Raw genomic sequence first — 15,722 nt, 5'->3', positions numbered from 1 at the left:
AAAGTCATGGTGGCTTACAAAGATTTATTTCTTGCTCATGTTACACATTCACTGTGATTCTGTAGCAATCAGCTGTGACCCCATTGTCCTCCCTTCAGAACCTAGGCTGATAGAGAAACATCTGCCTGGAACATTGCCAGTCATTGTAGTGGGTCAGGGGAGGAGGTGAGGGGAGGTGAGAGGGGGGCTCAAGGAGATACATGACAAGCCATGTGCTGGCTCTTAAAGAGTCTGCACAGAAGTAACACATTTCAGGCCACTTTTTATTCTGCCAAAGCCAGTTACTTGGCCACTCCTGAGTTAATCAGGTGGGGAGGTATAATCCTTCCCTAGGGAGGGGCACAGGAACATTTGGCACCAGTGATACAATCTGCCACAGGCATTTCTAGCAAAACACGTCTAAACCTTTTACCTACTGTTTTATCCTCATCCAAAACTTGTGCTTCCCCCAATTTTTTTCTCTTGTGTTACTTGGCATAACTGTATATTAAGTCAGCCAAGCTAGAAATTTCAGAATTGTCTTTAAACTCTTCTCCTCCTTTCCTGTCCCCCTATATCCAGTTAGTCAAATAGTCCTCTGCTCTGCCCTGAAATCTCTCCTCCCAGTTCTTTCTCTTGTGTGTTCCTTCTACTCTAGGCAGACTTCTTCTGTATTGCAGGAGACTCCTAGTGGTTTCTGTCTCCATTTCTCCACAGATGTATCCTCTAGCTGCTCTCAAGGCTAGGTTTTAAGATACAAATCTTACCCACTGCTCAAAACTCTTCTGATCCACTGCCTACCGAATGTTCTCCTGTGCTGTTCAGTTAGCCAAAACATAACATTTTAGTCTCATCTTTCATCATACCCTTATATACCTTCCATTTCCCATATACGTTGTACATTTTCATCCCTGAAATGACCACATCCATCCAACAGCCCCCCACCCTTTTTTTCTATTAAAAAACTAATGATCCAGTGCACGGATTCATGCACATTGAAAGGAAATTAATTAGAAGATGGCCGGCAGGGCAGGACTGGGTGAGAAGGGCCAGTCACACTCTGGAGCCAACCTCCTGCAGTCCCTCTCCTGTATCTGTGGAGTGAGCAGGGATTGGGCCAAAACGGCTCTCCAACACCCCCCAAGGGGTCCCAGAGTGCGAGAGAGCACTCTGCAAAGTTGCTGTCCTACAGGTTGTGGAATGCAAGGGTGTAGTAAACCAGATTTGGGGATAACAGTGCCCCAGCAACAACATAACCCACAGACGAAGGTAGAATCGCATGGCCCTGCAAGGAATTTGGCTCCCTCCCCTCTGGTTTTGGGGTGAGTCACCTAAGAACTGCTGCTGCCAAGTCAGTACAGCTTGGCAGCTCCTGTGTTGAGCGTCTGCCCCCTGGTGGTGAGTGCACATCATAGCAACTGGTTGGATGGTCAGACACTTAGTATATTATTTATAAATAAATAAATAAATAAATGTGTGTGTGTGTGTGTGTGTGTGTGTGTGTGTGTGTGTGTGTATATATATATATATATATATATATATATATTAAGGTATGATATAGAAACAGTAAATTTTTCCCTTTTTAATATACTGTTCTGCAAGTTTTAACAAATGCATGTAGTTGTATAGCCATCACCTCAGTAAAGATATCGAACAGTCACACACACAAAAGTTTCTCACGTCCTTTCATAGTCAACCCTTTCCTTTGCCTACAGTCCCTGGCAACCACTGTTATGTCCCTATAGTTGTTTCTCTCCCCTCCCTCCCCCCCAATGTCATATAAATGGATTCCCATAGCTTTTGAGTTGGGCTTCTTTTACTTAGCCTAATGCACTTAAGATTCACCCAAGTTTTCGTGTGTATCAAGAGTTTGTTTCTTTCTATTGCTGAGTAGTATTTCATGATATGGATGAGCCACAGTTTGTTTATCCATTTCTGTATTGAGGGGATATTTGGAGAATTTCCTGTTTTCATCCCAAGGCCCCCTTTCAGCTGCTGCTTATCCTGTAGCATGACTCTCCTATTTCCTCCCACCAGCTTTTCCCAGGGCCTTCCATAGTGCCCTTTTCACATTGCTTTGCAGTGCATTGTATATCGTTTCCATGAAGGGCAGGAAGCCATGTTCATTAGTTCTCTCTGTGCCTTTGTCTTTCCTCCCAAACATTTTTTTTTAATAAATATATTTTATTGATTTTGTACAGAGAGGAAGGGAGAGAGATAGAGAGTTAGAAACATCGATGAGAGAGAGTCATCAATCAGCTGCTTCTTGCACACACCCTACTGGGGATATGCCCACAACCAAGGTACATGCCCTTGGCCGGAATCACACCTGGGACCCTTCAGTCCCCAAGCCGACGCTCTATCCATTGAGCCAAACCAGTTTCGGCTCCTCCCAAATATTTGCTGCAGAGCCTTGCACATGGGTGCTCAAGCAGTAATTGTTGAATTGAACATGCCTGGATCCCCCTTTCCCCAGGACATCACCTCCTTAGGCTCTCATCTCTGGAGTCCAAGAGATTTTTAAAAAAATAGATTCTATGGTCCAATAAGTTTGGGAAATGCCATATACTGCATCTCCCTCTTTAAGATTTTACCTTATTAAGTAAAGGTTATGAGAAGTCCTGCAGTGGAAAAACCATTTAAATTTTGATTAATTCAGTATTTTACAAATTTGTTTGACCACAACATACCCAAATGCATTCTGCAGAACTAATGTTCCTAAAGATTGTACTTTGGTAAGCAGTGCTAGAACTATTTTAACTAAGTTACATTTTCTCTTGTTCAGTTAGGACCTGAGTACACATCTGAATTTGATGGAATGAGACTTTTCTTTACTCACAGATGTACTTGTATGCATTGGTGTATGATCCTCAGCTGAAAATAACCACCGATAGAATGGAGCCAGATAAACTCCCATTAAATTTGTGCATAGATGACAAATCAAGTTTCTCACATGGAACCCTGCTATATAGCAGAAGAGGACGAAAATTGTCCAAATAGCAAGATTTAATTTCTTTCCTTGTAAATCCATTTCTAAAGTTCTCTTTTCTGGAAGTTTGATCCTAGAGTTTTGACCATAGAAGAACTTTGGAATTTTTAAAGTATAAGATATTATTACTGGATTTTATAGCTGATTAGATTGAGGCCTAGCAATATACTTTGTTCAAGGTATGGAGTTGCAACACTAGGCCTAGATCTGAAACTCTGGTTTCCTGATCCCATTTCAGTGAACTTCCTAATAAGGCATCTGCCAGTGTCTTCTTTTATTGATCCCCTAAAAGTGTTAGTTTTATTAAATCAGTTCAAAGATTTCTTCATCTTGCCATAGTCAGTTTGGCTCAGTGGATAGAACATAGGCCTGTGGACTGAAGGTACTGGGTTCGATTCTGGTCAAGGGCATGTATCTCTGTGGCAGCTTAATCCCCCACCCTGGTTAGGGCATGAATGGGAGGCAACCAATTGATGTCTCTCTCTCACATTGATGTTTCTCTCTCTGACTCTCCCTCTCCCTTTCACTCTCTCTAAAAATCAATGGAAAAATATTCTTGGGTGAGGATTAACAACAACAACAAATTGCTTCATCTTAACTTTTACTACAAGTTGTGGATTTTTTTAAATTCCAAATAAGGAATAAAAGTAATTTTTCTCAGGAATCTTACCCATCTTTTTTTCTTTTCATCCATGAACACACCAATGTGTCATCTGTTAATAGAGGACAATCATTTAGCCCAAAGCCACTACTAAAATAATTACTTATCTGGACCCTCCTAGAGAAACCATGGAGTATATTTGAGAAAATACTTATGGATGAAATGGTTGGACTAAGAAAAAGTTCAACATCTTGAATTAAACCTGTTTGCAAGAGCAACTTATAACTTGTTGCCAATTAACATAAAAGAAAAAAATGACCTGAGCTCAGGTTGGCCTATTGGTGACTAATTACACTTTTTTTTTATAGGTGGGTAAAAGTGGCAATGTACCAGCAGGCACTACCGTGGATAGCACCATCACACATCCATCCGAATTTGACTTTTACCTCTGTAGTCACGCAGGAATTCAGGTAATTTGGAAACTGGTCCAGATCTTTCACTTGATAGGGAGATGTTTGCAAACGCAGCAACTAGCCTGAGTAGACTTGTTACTATACACGGTGTATAACTTTGTTAATGCTTGTATCCTAGAACTGTTATCTTTTGGTCTAGGTATCTGCTTGTAGGTGTGCTAGGCAGGAAAACTTCTGAGTTTAAGGAGTAGATTTCAGTTCTTCTCCCAAGTAGTCAACCAATATCAGAAATGTATTCATCAGAAAACTCTCTCTCCAGGGAACCAGTCGTCCTTCACATTACCAGGTCTTGTGGGATGACAACTGCTTCACTGCAGACGAGCTCCAGCTACTGACTTACCAGCTATGCCACACCTATGTGCGGTGCACACGCTCAGTCTCTATTCCAGCCCCTGCGTACTATGCCCGGCTTGTAGCATTCCGAGCAAGGTATCATCTGGTGGATAAAGATCATGACAGGCAAGTTTATCAGGCATAAGAAAATCTCTTTCTGTCTGTGTTAGCAGCATGTTTTTAAAAAAACGAGCGGTGCCCTAACTGGTTTGGTTCTATGGATAGAGCGTCAGCCCGTGGACTGAAGGGTCATGGGACCAATTCTGATCAATGGCAAGAACCTCGCTTGCACCTTCTGGAAGCAACCAATCAGTGTATCTCTCTCACTTTGTCTCTCCTCTTCCCTTCCACTCTCTTAAAAAAAAAAATCAATGGAAAAATGTCCTCAGGTGAGGATTAACAAAAAGAAAACTTTTCAAGTGAGCTATGCAGAAAAAATTTTAGAGGAACCAGTCTTCCTTTTAAGGTTTAAATAGCAAGCAGTGAATAAAATTGCATATGCCTTTGAGGGTTTATAATGTGATTTTGGTCCAAGAAGTGCTCAGGCTGTTTATACTTACTTGTATGGTGCGTCTAAAGTCTGCCCAAGGAAAAGAATCTAATTTGAAGTTCCCTGTGGTTTTCCTATAGAGCCAAATTTTCAGTTCTGCTCAGGTCCTAGGCAGCCTCAGATGGTGGCCAGCACAGTACCCTGGCTCCAATCAGAAGAGTCACAGGCCTGTGGATTCCACTTTATACAAGGGGAAGACTTAACAGTCCACTTTGCTTTCATAGTTCACTGGAAGAATGCATTGGAGTGAACCTGGGGTTTTACATGGGAGAGGAGGTGTATCATATCATTCTTGTCCCCAGATAGGGATCTCAAGAGAATCAGACATTTTGACCCATTACTGAGCTACTATTAAATAGCTAAACAAGCTCCCTGCAGTAATTTTCTTTTTCCAAATGACCATCTGTGAAGTGTAGCAGTTTCTGGGCTCTTCCCCAAGTCTGAATTCAGCTGCTAAATAGTACACATTCCACTGCAAATCTATTTCTGTAAGGGTTGAAAATACACTATTATGGAAAATGCCAAGCTATGACTTTGTACCTTCCATTCTGTGATATACATTCATTCATTCAACACATTCATGTGTGCCCAGCACTGTGCGAAGTGCTAAAAATGCTAAGATGAGGAAGGCATGCTTCCTGGGATTTTATGTTTCATTATGGGAGATAATACGGGTAAACACAGAACTGACAATTCACCCAAAAGCAGTATAGGCAAATGTGCAGTGGGGCATCAGAGGAAAAGCTGTTTGAGAAGATTTCATAGCTGATGGGTAGGATTTGGCTCAATAAAGAAGAGGAAAGGATTTTCCAGTCAGAGGGATCAATGGGCACAAAGGAGAGAAAGCAAGTGACATGTTTGGACAATAGCAAGTTTTCTTTGGCTGGAACACATGAAAGGGGACCAGCAGGCATGAAGCTGAAAAAGTACGTTAGAACAAGATTGTCTTTGTTAAATGTAAAAAGCTATTCCTGGGATAACTAGACAGAACTTAACAGTTAATTGGGTGTGAGTGGGTGAGAGAAGTCAGAGGAGGGGTGGTGGTTTACAGTTGACCAAGCCATTTATGGCACATGGTACTCTAAGAGGTTTGTTCAGACGTTCTTATTGTTATCCTAAAAGACCAAAGTACAAAGGGGCTGCTACCTGTGCAAGGACATATAGCTAGTGGGGGGGAAGACAAGAAGAAACTGGTGTCATGATCACATTTGCTGAATTTCTACTATGTGCCAGGCACTATAGATTCGATGGTGAGGAAGATAGACAAAGTTGCCGCTTTCTTGGAGTTTATGTCCCAGAGGGAAAAGAAATAATTATCCAATTACTAACTTAATGTTAATTGTGTTTCTTTCAAATGAAAGAATGTAGAGGGTTCTGTGGAACTGTGTTCTAGGTGGCTCTGAGCTGAACTTTGGAGTCAAGGTCAATGTCTTTTGGGAAAAGGACATTTGACTAAAACCTAAAGGCAAGTAGGCACTGACCAGACATAATGGCCCATAGAAGTTCTTATGGAGACACCATTAAGGATTTGGGTTTTGCAGACATTATTTAATTGTTACAATAAATGAGTTGTGTTGCATTTTTCAGTTAAGCAAACTGGATGTGTAGAGAGACATTAGGAACCACAGCTTGGGCCTAAGATCTCGAATCTAATAGTGTGAACATGTGAAGTTTGAAACATGTGAAGTTTGACATGGTCCTTTGTTACACCTGTTTTTTTGTTTGTTTGCTTTATTCTCTTTACAGTGCAGAAGGCAGTCACGTGTCAGGACAGAGCAACGGCCGAGATCCTCAAGCCTTGGCTAAAGCTGTGCAAATCCACCACGATACCCAGCACACAATGTATTTTGCCTGAGAGTCTCAGAAGAACTCAACCAATTTGGCACCCCGTGCAGCCTCAAAATGTTTCACACGCCTACCAGCATACTAGAGGGAGCCAAGCTGACTTCAGTTTGTCTTCTACCAGCAGCTCAGAATAGTTGCACTGAATAAATACTTCGCAGCACTGTCTGATGCGTCAACAAAATTGAGCCATTTTTTAAAAAGTAATAGATACTCATAGATTGTCTTTTTCCGATGCACTGGACCGAATTTTTTACCTCAACATGCTGCTCAACCTGAACTTTCTAAAGGACTTTACAAGAAGGGTTTCTATGGAATATTTTGTTAGCTGGGGTGTTCACCGCATCCCTCTTGTCTTGTGAGAGAAGATTGTTCCTTTTTTCTGTGTTCATCGAGTGGGCTGTATGTATCAGTGGGAGAGGAAATCCAGTCTACTTCAGTTTAGCATAACTACTTAATTGTGTGGGTCCATTGACTTTTTAGTGGAGATTTCCAATTTCGCCACTGTAAATGCCTTTAACGAGCAGTGATTCCCCCCCCCCCAAGTTTTATTAGTTTTACTACTTTATCTTACTGATCTGTACAGACTTGTGCTGGTGCAAGTACAGGCTGCTGCCGGGCAATTGCACTATATTTGGCCCCAGTTTCAAATAGGCAGTTCTCTTATCTGGGTGACTCTTGTGAATGTGTAATACAGACAGATGTAGTACATGTCACAGTAACAGATAACACTGCCATAATAAAAAGTACCCATGTTTCTCCCCCTCCCCCTTTGGAAAAAAAATTAGGTTTTAGAATTTTTCAAACTTTGCAAAAGTGCCCATTTTATGCTGCTGTCTGGTGTGTCAGATCTAAATGACTTTTAAACTCTTCTCACAAAAAGTTAACTTTGGCAATAAACGTTTTTTAAGGTCCTTCACTTCCCCCACCCGCACTGACAATGAGTTTTTCTAGATGAAATTTTGGTATGATTTTTATCAGCTATTTCTTATAGATCATAATCTGGCAATTCCTGAATCAGTTAAAAAATAGATATTTCCATGCCTTTTTAAGGAATTATTTTTTATCTCTTTTATATCATAGTTGGTGTCCTGTCACTTTGTTTTAAAATAAGATAGAACCAGGATGCTTCCTTACTGGATAGGCTTTGCCAGTCTTTAAGGTACATTAAGTGATGCTGCAACTTGCAAAAATGTACTAACATTACATTTTTTTCCCTGGGAATCAAGGTTACTTGTGCTGATCTTTCGACCTGAAATGTTCTTGGTGAAGTTTCCTTCCTTTGAGTCAAGTAAAACTGCATACAAAGATTTTTCTTAATAGATTCTGGATTCCATTCACAAGGAGGCAGGATTCTTTTCTTGTTCAAAGGGAGTTGATCTAAAGCAAGCATCAGTTACAAAGTAGGGGGAAGTGTATTTTGTATTTAGTGTAGATAATATTTTGTGAATGGACAACAGTTACATAGAGTCTTGGTAGTTCCAGCCGTGTTGCCCAGCCCAGATTTCACTGACTTGTAATTCTCTATCCTGGAACCTCAGGAGTGAGAGCTGGAAAAGGGGATAAAAGGCCCAGAGCCACACTCCCCATGGATGAGGAAGGTGCTGGCGAAAAGAGGTAGATACAATGTGGTAAACTGAATTTGCCACTTCAGTCTGGAAACACTGGATCTGATAGTGAAGGGTGTTTGCTTGAACTCATTAGCCGGTCCAAATCTTTTAAACTAGCCTTCTCAAAATCCCAGCAATATAAAGCCCTGTTTTTCTTCAGTCTTTTAAACAAGCTTGTACATACTTTGAAGTTTACATTTCTGTGTGCCGTTGATCAGCGGCACTGTTTGCTGGGACTGGTCTCTGAGACTTTGGTAATGTATATTAAGTCCTGTAGCTCTTTAAGATGGGTGCAGACATCTTAATTCTCTGCATATAGTGAGATGAAGGCAAGCTCTGTAATTGAGGCACAACGTAGTGACGAGATGGGAGATCTTAATTTCTTAAGATTTTTCTTTTTTGCAAATACCTCACTTGGATTCTACAAATCAGGACATGTTGGTGAGGGACTGGCTTCTGCTTTTATTCACGTGTGATCATGGAGAGCACAGAATATACCCTTCAGCATGGCCACCCTGGACCCAAGAGGAGGAAAACCAAACTTGTTTGGAAAAGGACTCGCTGAAATCCAGGACGTGAAGAACTCTTGGTGGCTGGCTGGCTGGCCAGCAGGCACCACACCTGCACTTGAGTGCCTCGGGCATGCTTGTTAATGCACAGAAGAAGCTCCACTTGTCACCATCTCCTGGCATGAACGGAACAGGGAGCGAGGCAGAGGGCCTGGAAGCCCTGATTCACTTGCCTGCAGTTGGCCTATATGCTCAACCTTGAACTCTGCAGTTTGTACGACCTCAATCAGTCCTAGCACACTGGGGCAAATGAGTGTGGTGGTGGGGGAAAAGCCGGGAGGCCTATTTTTATAGGAAACCAGTACCTTTAATGGTGCAAGGCTGTCTGTCATTTTGGATGAAAGGAAAGAAATATGGAAGAACTGGGATTATTTGGGGCGGGGGAGGGAGGACTTGCTAAGGGGTGAATCTTTAAGAAGCAATCACTGCAGAATCAGAGTTGCAGCAATACTATTGCAAGCAAGTCTGGATGCATAGTTTTAATTAGGCTTGAATTTGTAACCCTCTGGACTGACTGAATTGTTGTTATGCATGTGTCAATCAATGGGAGGTGTGCATTCTCTAGAAGTAGGGTGCTTAGTTGTTTTTATTCAAATGCAGCCTGTTTAGGCACTGTCCTGTAGTGTGAAAGATTTAAATGTAACAATGCTAAAGAGTAACAATTTGGGGACAAGGTGTGGGGTACATTAAGAGTGGGGAAGATCCCAATGCTGAACCAGTTATGTTTCGTTGTTGTTAGTTGTTGAACCCTGAGCGACTTATAACAAGAACTAGCTGGCTTAATGCAGCTAGTACTAGGCAGGCAGAACATACTCATTTTTTTACTGTAAATTCTACTTGCTGCTTCCAAAGGTGATGATTTACAAGCAGACATATACTATATGGTCTGTATTTTAGGATCTGGTGCCCAGCCTATATCAAAGCTTAGCTACCTGGCTCAGCTACCTACCCTTCCTATGGGAACGGTAATTCACTGTTTAACAAGGTTCGCCCTCCCCGCCCTGCCCTAGCGACCCTTTGTGGATGTGCTGTAAGATTTCCTTGCTCAATAGCAAGGTGGTAACTCTGCTTTCATTTTAAGAAAGTGGAGGCTGAGGGCATTGTATCAATATGACTTCAACTCCAAGAATTTTTCCTGGTAAAATTAAAGGGAAGATCTTATTATTGATCAACCATTTCCTTATCCCTTGCTATTGACATACACATGCTCTTTCTATGTCTAGTGGATGAAAATGTTTGCATTTGTTCATTTGACTAATGGTGTAATTTTTGTTTTTATACTGTTGAATCTGTAATGTTTTAAAATGTATTTTATTAAATTTGGACTGGATGTAAGTCTCTAGCAATACGAGGTACTTTCTAAACTATTAAGGGATGGGTAATAGCCCCATGTTGAGGTAGGATGATGGTTATTTAAAAAAAAAATTTTTTTTTTTGGCTTGCAGGAATATTTTGTGTGTATGTGTCCAAAAAAGAATAAATTGGCATTCTTGTGCCAAATGTTGTTTTTCTTAATTGTCTAATAAATATGGTGTGTACTGTTACAACAATACACATGGTTGCTTTTTGAAAACAATTTCCTCAATTTAAGAAATTTGAGAAAGAAGAACAGAGAAGAACTAGCTGGTTTTGCTCAGTGGTTAGAGTGCCAGCCTGCAGACTCAAGGGTCCCAGGTTCAATTCAGGTCAAGGGCATGTATATTGGTTTTGGGCACGTCACCGGTAGGGGGTATGCAGGGGGCAGCTGATCAATGTTTCTCTCTCATCGATGTTTCTAACTATCCCTCTCCCTTCCTCTCTGTAAAAAATCAATAAAATATATTTTTTTAAAAAGAAGAACAACAAAAGAGGGAAAGCTTTGTGTTTTTAACTTCTGGGTCTCCTGTTTCGAAAATGTTATTTGGGAATTTTAGAAGAACTTCTCACAACACTTCACATATGAAAACTTTTACAAGATTCATCAGGTTACTAGGTACAAGTCTTTTAAAAAAATGCATTTCTTTATTCAGAGAGGAAGAGAGAGATAGAAACATCAATGATGAGAAAGAGTTATTGATTGGTTGCCTCCTGCACACCCCCTACTGGGGATGAAGCCTGCAACCCAGGCATGTGCCCTTGGCTGGAATCGAACCCAGGACCCCTCAACCCGCAGGCTGACACTCTATCCACTGAACCAAATGGGCTAGGGCTGGGTACAACTCTGAATGAAAAGATCTATTTATGTGATTTTTTAAAAAAATTTTATTTTCAGAAAAATCTGCCGTCTCCGGAGGGCAATATGGTCACACACTTTGTAAGACTGACTTCTCCAGAGGAGAAGCTTCCCAAATTCACCCATCCTGAGGTTCTCCAGTCTAATGACTTTTATTTTATTTTTTAAATATACTTTCATTGATTTCAGAGAGGAACAGAGAAGGAGAGAGTTATAGAAACATCAATGATGAGAGAGAACCATTGATTGGCTGCCTCCTGCGTTCACTTTTAAAATTGGGGACCACACATGTAGCAATGTAGCTTTGAGTCCAATCCTATAATAAATCTTCTTTTCTCTTTCTCTCCTTCTCTCTCTATACCATTGATTCTGTTTCTCCAGAGAACATTTTACTAAAATTGAAGGTAATTTCCCTTTTCTCTCTGGCTGCTTTTAGGATCTTCTCTTTGTTTTTGATTTCCAACACTTTTACTGTAATAGGCCTAAGTATCTTTGTATTTGTCCTCCTTAGGACTTTGTGTCTTATTAATCTTTGTAAAACCAGCACACATCTGACATGTAGTAGGTGTTCTTTAATCTGTGCTAAACAGAAATCCATAGCTTCTCACGGATATTTAAGGAAGCAACCCTTGCATTCCCCTCCACCCTACACTTTGTTCGTCCAATGATCCTATTCTGAATTCCAGTCTCTGTGATTTTTTTTTTTCCTTTGACCCTCTTCCTGGCCCCTGGACTTAGTTGCATTTAGATGTGGTTTTTCTCATGTTTAGTTAGTTCTTCTTTCTCCAACTGCCTTTCTTTTATTTGGCTGCCCTCTGAATCTCAGTGTCCCATGTGACATTAATCCCCTATTCCCAACCCAGTGTTTATGTGTGTGTGTGGGGGGGGGGGGGGAGGGAGGGCAATTCAGACATTAGACATAATGAAAAAGAGTTTTACGATTTTTGTTAAAAAAGATACCAAACACAATGGAAATTTATTTATTTTACATATTACCTTTCAACATACACACAATTTTTAAAAATCCTCACCGCAGGATATATTTATAGAGCACATGTGTCAAACACAAGGCCCTCGGGCCAAATCCGTCCCGCCAGGCCTTGCAATGTGGCCCGCACCGCGCTGTCATCACTGCACTCCGCTGCGTTTCCATCACAATGACAGTTTATGACTGTTCAGTAAACCATTCGGCCCCCGATTTAGGCTGGATTTTAGATTTTGATTTTAGATTTTGGCCCCTTCTCTGATTGAGTTCGACACCCCTATAATATAGAGGAAGAGTGAGTGAGTGAGAGAGAAACATCAATCTGTTGACTCCCTTACACACCCTGACTGAGTATGGAAACTGCAACCTACATATATGACCTGACTGGAAATTGAATCTACAACCTTGTATGGTACAACACTCCAACCAGTTGAGGCACCTGACCAGGGCTGTATGCAAATTTTTATATAGTTATAATCTTAATATGCTGTGTTATTTTATTAACTATTACATAATGAAAATTTATTTTTTTTAAAGACTGAAGTCTTATCATTTTGTCATCATAATAATTAATTTGACAAGCATTTACTGAATACCTGGCTGGCATTGTGTTAGGGATCAGAGCTACAAAGATAAAATGAAAATATGATGTTTTTTTTCTTTTTTTGTTTGTTTTGTGTTTGAATTTCTGTTTTATTCTACTGATGAATTTTCCCCCCTTTACCTATTAATTTCAGTGGCCTTATAGTATGTTTTGATTTTGGTAAGTCAAAAATATTTGGTTTTATTTTATGCTTTAAGACTTTTACATATTTAGAGAGAGGAGAAGGGGGAAGGGGAAATATATATTGACAAAGGAGAATAGCTAAGTGTTGCTACATGTACCACAGGAAGTGCAAGCAAAGACACATGGGAGGGAATGTCAGGAAGTTGTCATAAGGCAGGAAGCTTTGAGCTGAGTTTTGAAATACGAGTAGGTTTCACCAGTTTGTTGAAGATGTTGAGGTTTTAGGGGGTAATAAATCATACCCTCTTCCCTACACCAGTTCAGAACCAACTGAAAAATAGACAGAGAGTAATAGTTAGATGAAAAGCATGATGTCAACTTTATTGCTGATAAGATTTGGATAAGAGGGCTTGATTAGAAGACAAATGGTAGTGCTAACATCCCTCCTTATTTAACACTTGGGGCCCAGTGCATGAAATTTGTGCATGGGAGGGGGGATGTGGCCCTCAGCCCAACCTGCATCTTCTCCAATCTGGGAGCTCACAGGGAACGTCATATGAACAGTTTAGGCCTATTCCCCGTGGTTCTCTGCTCTCTGTGGAGGCCCTACAGGGGACTGCTTCCCCTCTCTGCCATGGCCAGGGGCAAGGAGGGCCCTGCTGACTGCTTGCTCTCTGCAAGGGACATTCCTGCCGCATCGCCCACCAATTGCCGGCTCGGAGCACTTGGGTCCCAGGGCTGTTCCTACACCACCCCAGTAGCTCGGTGCCTACATGCAGGCCTACAGGTTCAGAACTAGGAGTTGAGAGCAGTTTCTAGTTGCCAGCCAACAAAAAACAGAAGCTCTCAGTTATATAGCTGCAGTTATCTGAACGCTGCTAACAAAAAGGGATTTTTTTTCCTAGTCAAGCCTCCATTTAAGAAGCCAGCTCTGGCCTACACTGATTATAGCCAGTGAGATGATAAGCAGAGGCTCTATCTAAGCTATGTCCAGACTCTTTGGTGTGTGTGTGTGTGTTTGTGTTTGTTTGTATGTGTGTTAATCTTCACCTGAGGATATTTTTCCTTTAACTTTTAGAGTGTGGGAGGGAGGAAGGGAGAAAGAGAATATCATAAGAGAGACACATCTATTATGGTTGCCTCCCACACATATGCTATTGTGTCTGGGGACCAAACTTGCAACTCAGGTACGTGTCCTTGACTGGGAATCAAACCCATGACCCTTCAGTGCATGGGCCAACACTTTAACGACTGAGTAACACTGGCCAGGACTATGTCTGAACTCTTGACCTGCAGATACTGTGAGACAATAAAAGTGCATTGTTTTAAACCTTCAAATTTGTGGTCATTTGTTATTCAGCAATAAATAGATAACAACTCCAGTACCTGATTTCATGACTTATTATAAAGCTACCATAATCAAGAATGTTTGATATGGGCATAAAGATAGAGACAGATAGGTATATGGAACAGAAGAGAGTCCAGAAATACACCCATACAAATAAGGCTAGTAATTTTCAACACAAGTACCAAGGCAATTTAATGGGGACAATGGACAGCTTTGTAAAAAAACAAAAAACAACACACAACCACAACAACAACAACAACAACAACAACAACCTAGACCTTTACTGTACAAAAATAGCTCAAAATGTGCCCAGTCAGCAAGACTCAGTGGTTGAAGGTTGACCTATGAACCAGGAGGACACGGTTCAATTTCAGGTCAGGGCACGTGCCTCCCAGTGCGGAGCCGGTCAATGATTCTCTCTCATCATTGATTTTTTTATCTCTCTCTCTCTCCCTTTCCCTTCCCCTCTGAAATTAATTAAATTTTTTTAAAAAAAAAATAGCTCAAGTTACCATAATCAATAAAAAAAAAAATAGCTCAAAATGGATCATAAACCTAAACGTATAAGCAAAATTTATAACACTTCTAGATGAAAACATAGAAGAAAATCTTAATGATTTGAGTTTGATAAAGATTTTAAAAATAGCCGAAACAAGTTTGGCTCAGTGGATAGAGCAACAGCCTGCTGACTCAAGGGTCCCAGATTTGATTCCGGTCAAGGGCATGTACCTTGGTTGTAGGCACATCCCCAGTGGGGAGTGTGCAGGAGGCAGCTGATCAATGTTTCTAACTCTCTATCCCTCTCCCTTCTTCTCTGTAAAAAAAAAAAATCAATAAAATCTATTTTAAAAAATAAAAATAAAAATAGTGCCCTAGCTGGTTTAGTTCAGTGGATAGAGCGTCGGCCTACGAACTGAAGTGTCCTGGATTCATTTCTGGTCAAGGGCACATTTCTGGTTGTGGGCTCAATTCCCAGTAGCGGGTGTGCAGGAGGGAGCCAATCAATAATTCTCTCTCATCATTGATGTTTCTATTTCTCCCTCTTCCTTCCTTTCTCTCTAAAAATCAATAAGTATATTTAAAAATATATTTTTTAAATATAATACAAAAAGCATTAACTATAAATTAAAAATGTTAATAAATTGGATTTCATTAAAATAAAATGATTTACTTCTCAAAAGATACTGCTATGAAAATGAAGAGGCAAGCCATACCTGAAAGAAAATATTTACAAAACATATATCTGATAAAAAAAAACACTCATATCTAGAATATATGAAGAATTCATAAAATTTAATAAGACAATCCAATGTAAAAAATGGTTAAATATTTGAACAGACACTTCATCTAAGAAAATATACAAAAGGCAAAATAAGCATTTGAACACAGGCTAAACATAATTTGTCATTTAGGAACTGTAAATTGAAACTAAAATGAGATACCATCATACTCCCATTGGAAGACTAAAATTAAAAAGACCAAGCATACTGCCGAAACTGGTTTG

At 40.4% G+C, this 15,722-nt stretch overlaps 1 protein-coding gene across 6 annotated transcripts in view; it reads left to right on the top strand.

Moving 5' to 3' along the window:
- AGO4 (argonaute RISC component 4) overlaps nucleotides 1-9,319 on the top strand; it is a 31,991-nt gene extending 22,672 nt beyond the window's left edge. For 4 of the 6 annotated variants that reach the window (XM_036444858.2, XM_045584854.1, XM_045584853.1 and 1 more), the window contains 3 exons: nucleotides 3,938-4,039; nucleotides 4,302-4,501; nucleotides 6,672-9,319. In XM_036444858.2, coding sequence (XP_036300751.1) covers nucleotides 3,938-4,039; nucleotides 4,302-4,501; nucleotides 6,672-6,780 — 411 coding nt within the window. In that variant the 3' untranslated portion in view covers nucleotides 6,781-9,319. Of the gene's footprint in view, nucleotides 1-2,820; nucleotides 3,359-3,937; nucleotides 4,040-4,301; nucleotides 4,502-5,005; nucleotides 5,202-6,671 lie in introns of those variants that run through there. The other 2 variants (XR_006742220.1, XM_045584855.1) reach the window with 2 other exon arrangements.
- Nucleotides 9,320-15,722: the final 6,403 nt, after the last annotated feature.

This window comes from Pipistrellus kuhlii, unplaced genomic scaffold (genome assembly GCF_014108245.1).
Source record: "Pipistrellus kuhlii isolate mPipKuh1 unplaced genomic scaffold, mPipKuh1.p scaffold_m20_p_2, whole genome shotgun sequence".
Taxonomy (NCBI): domain Eukaryota; kingdom Metazoa; phylum Chordata; class Mammalia; order Chiroptera; family Vespertilionidae; genus Pipistrellus; species Pipistrellus kuhlii.
This window is presented reverse-complemented; position numbering and strand designations above follow the sequence as displayed.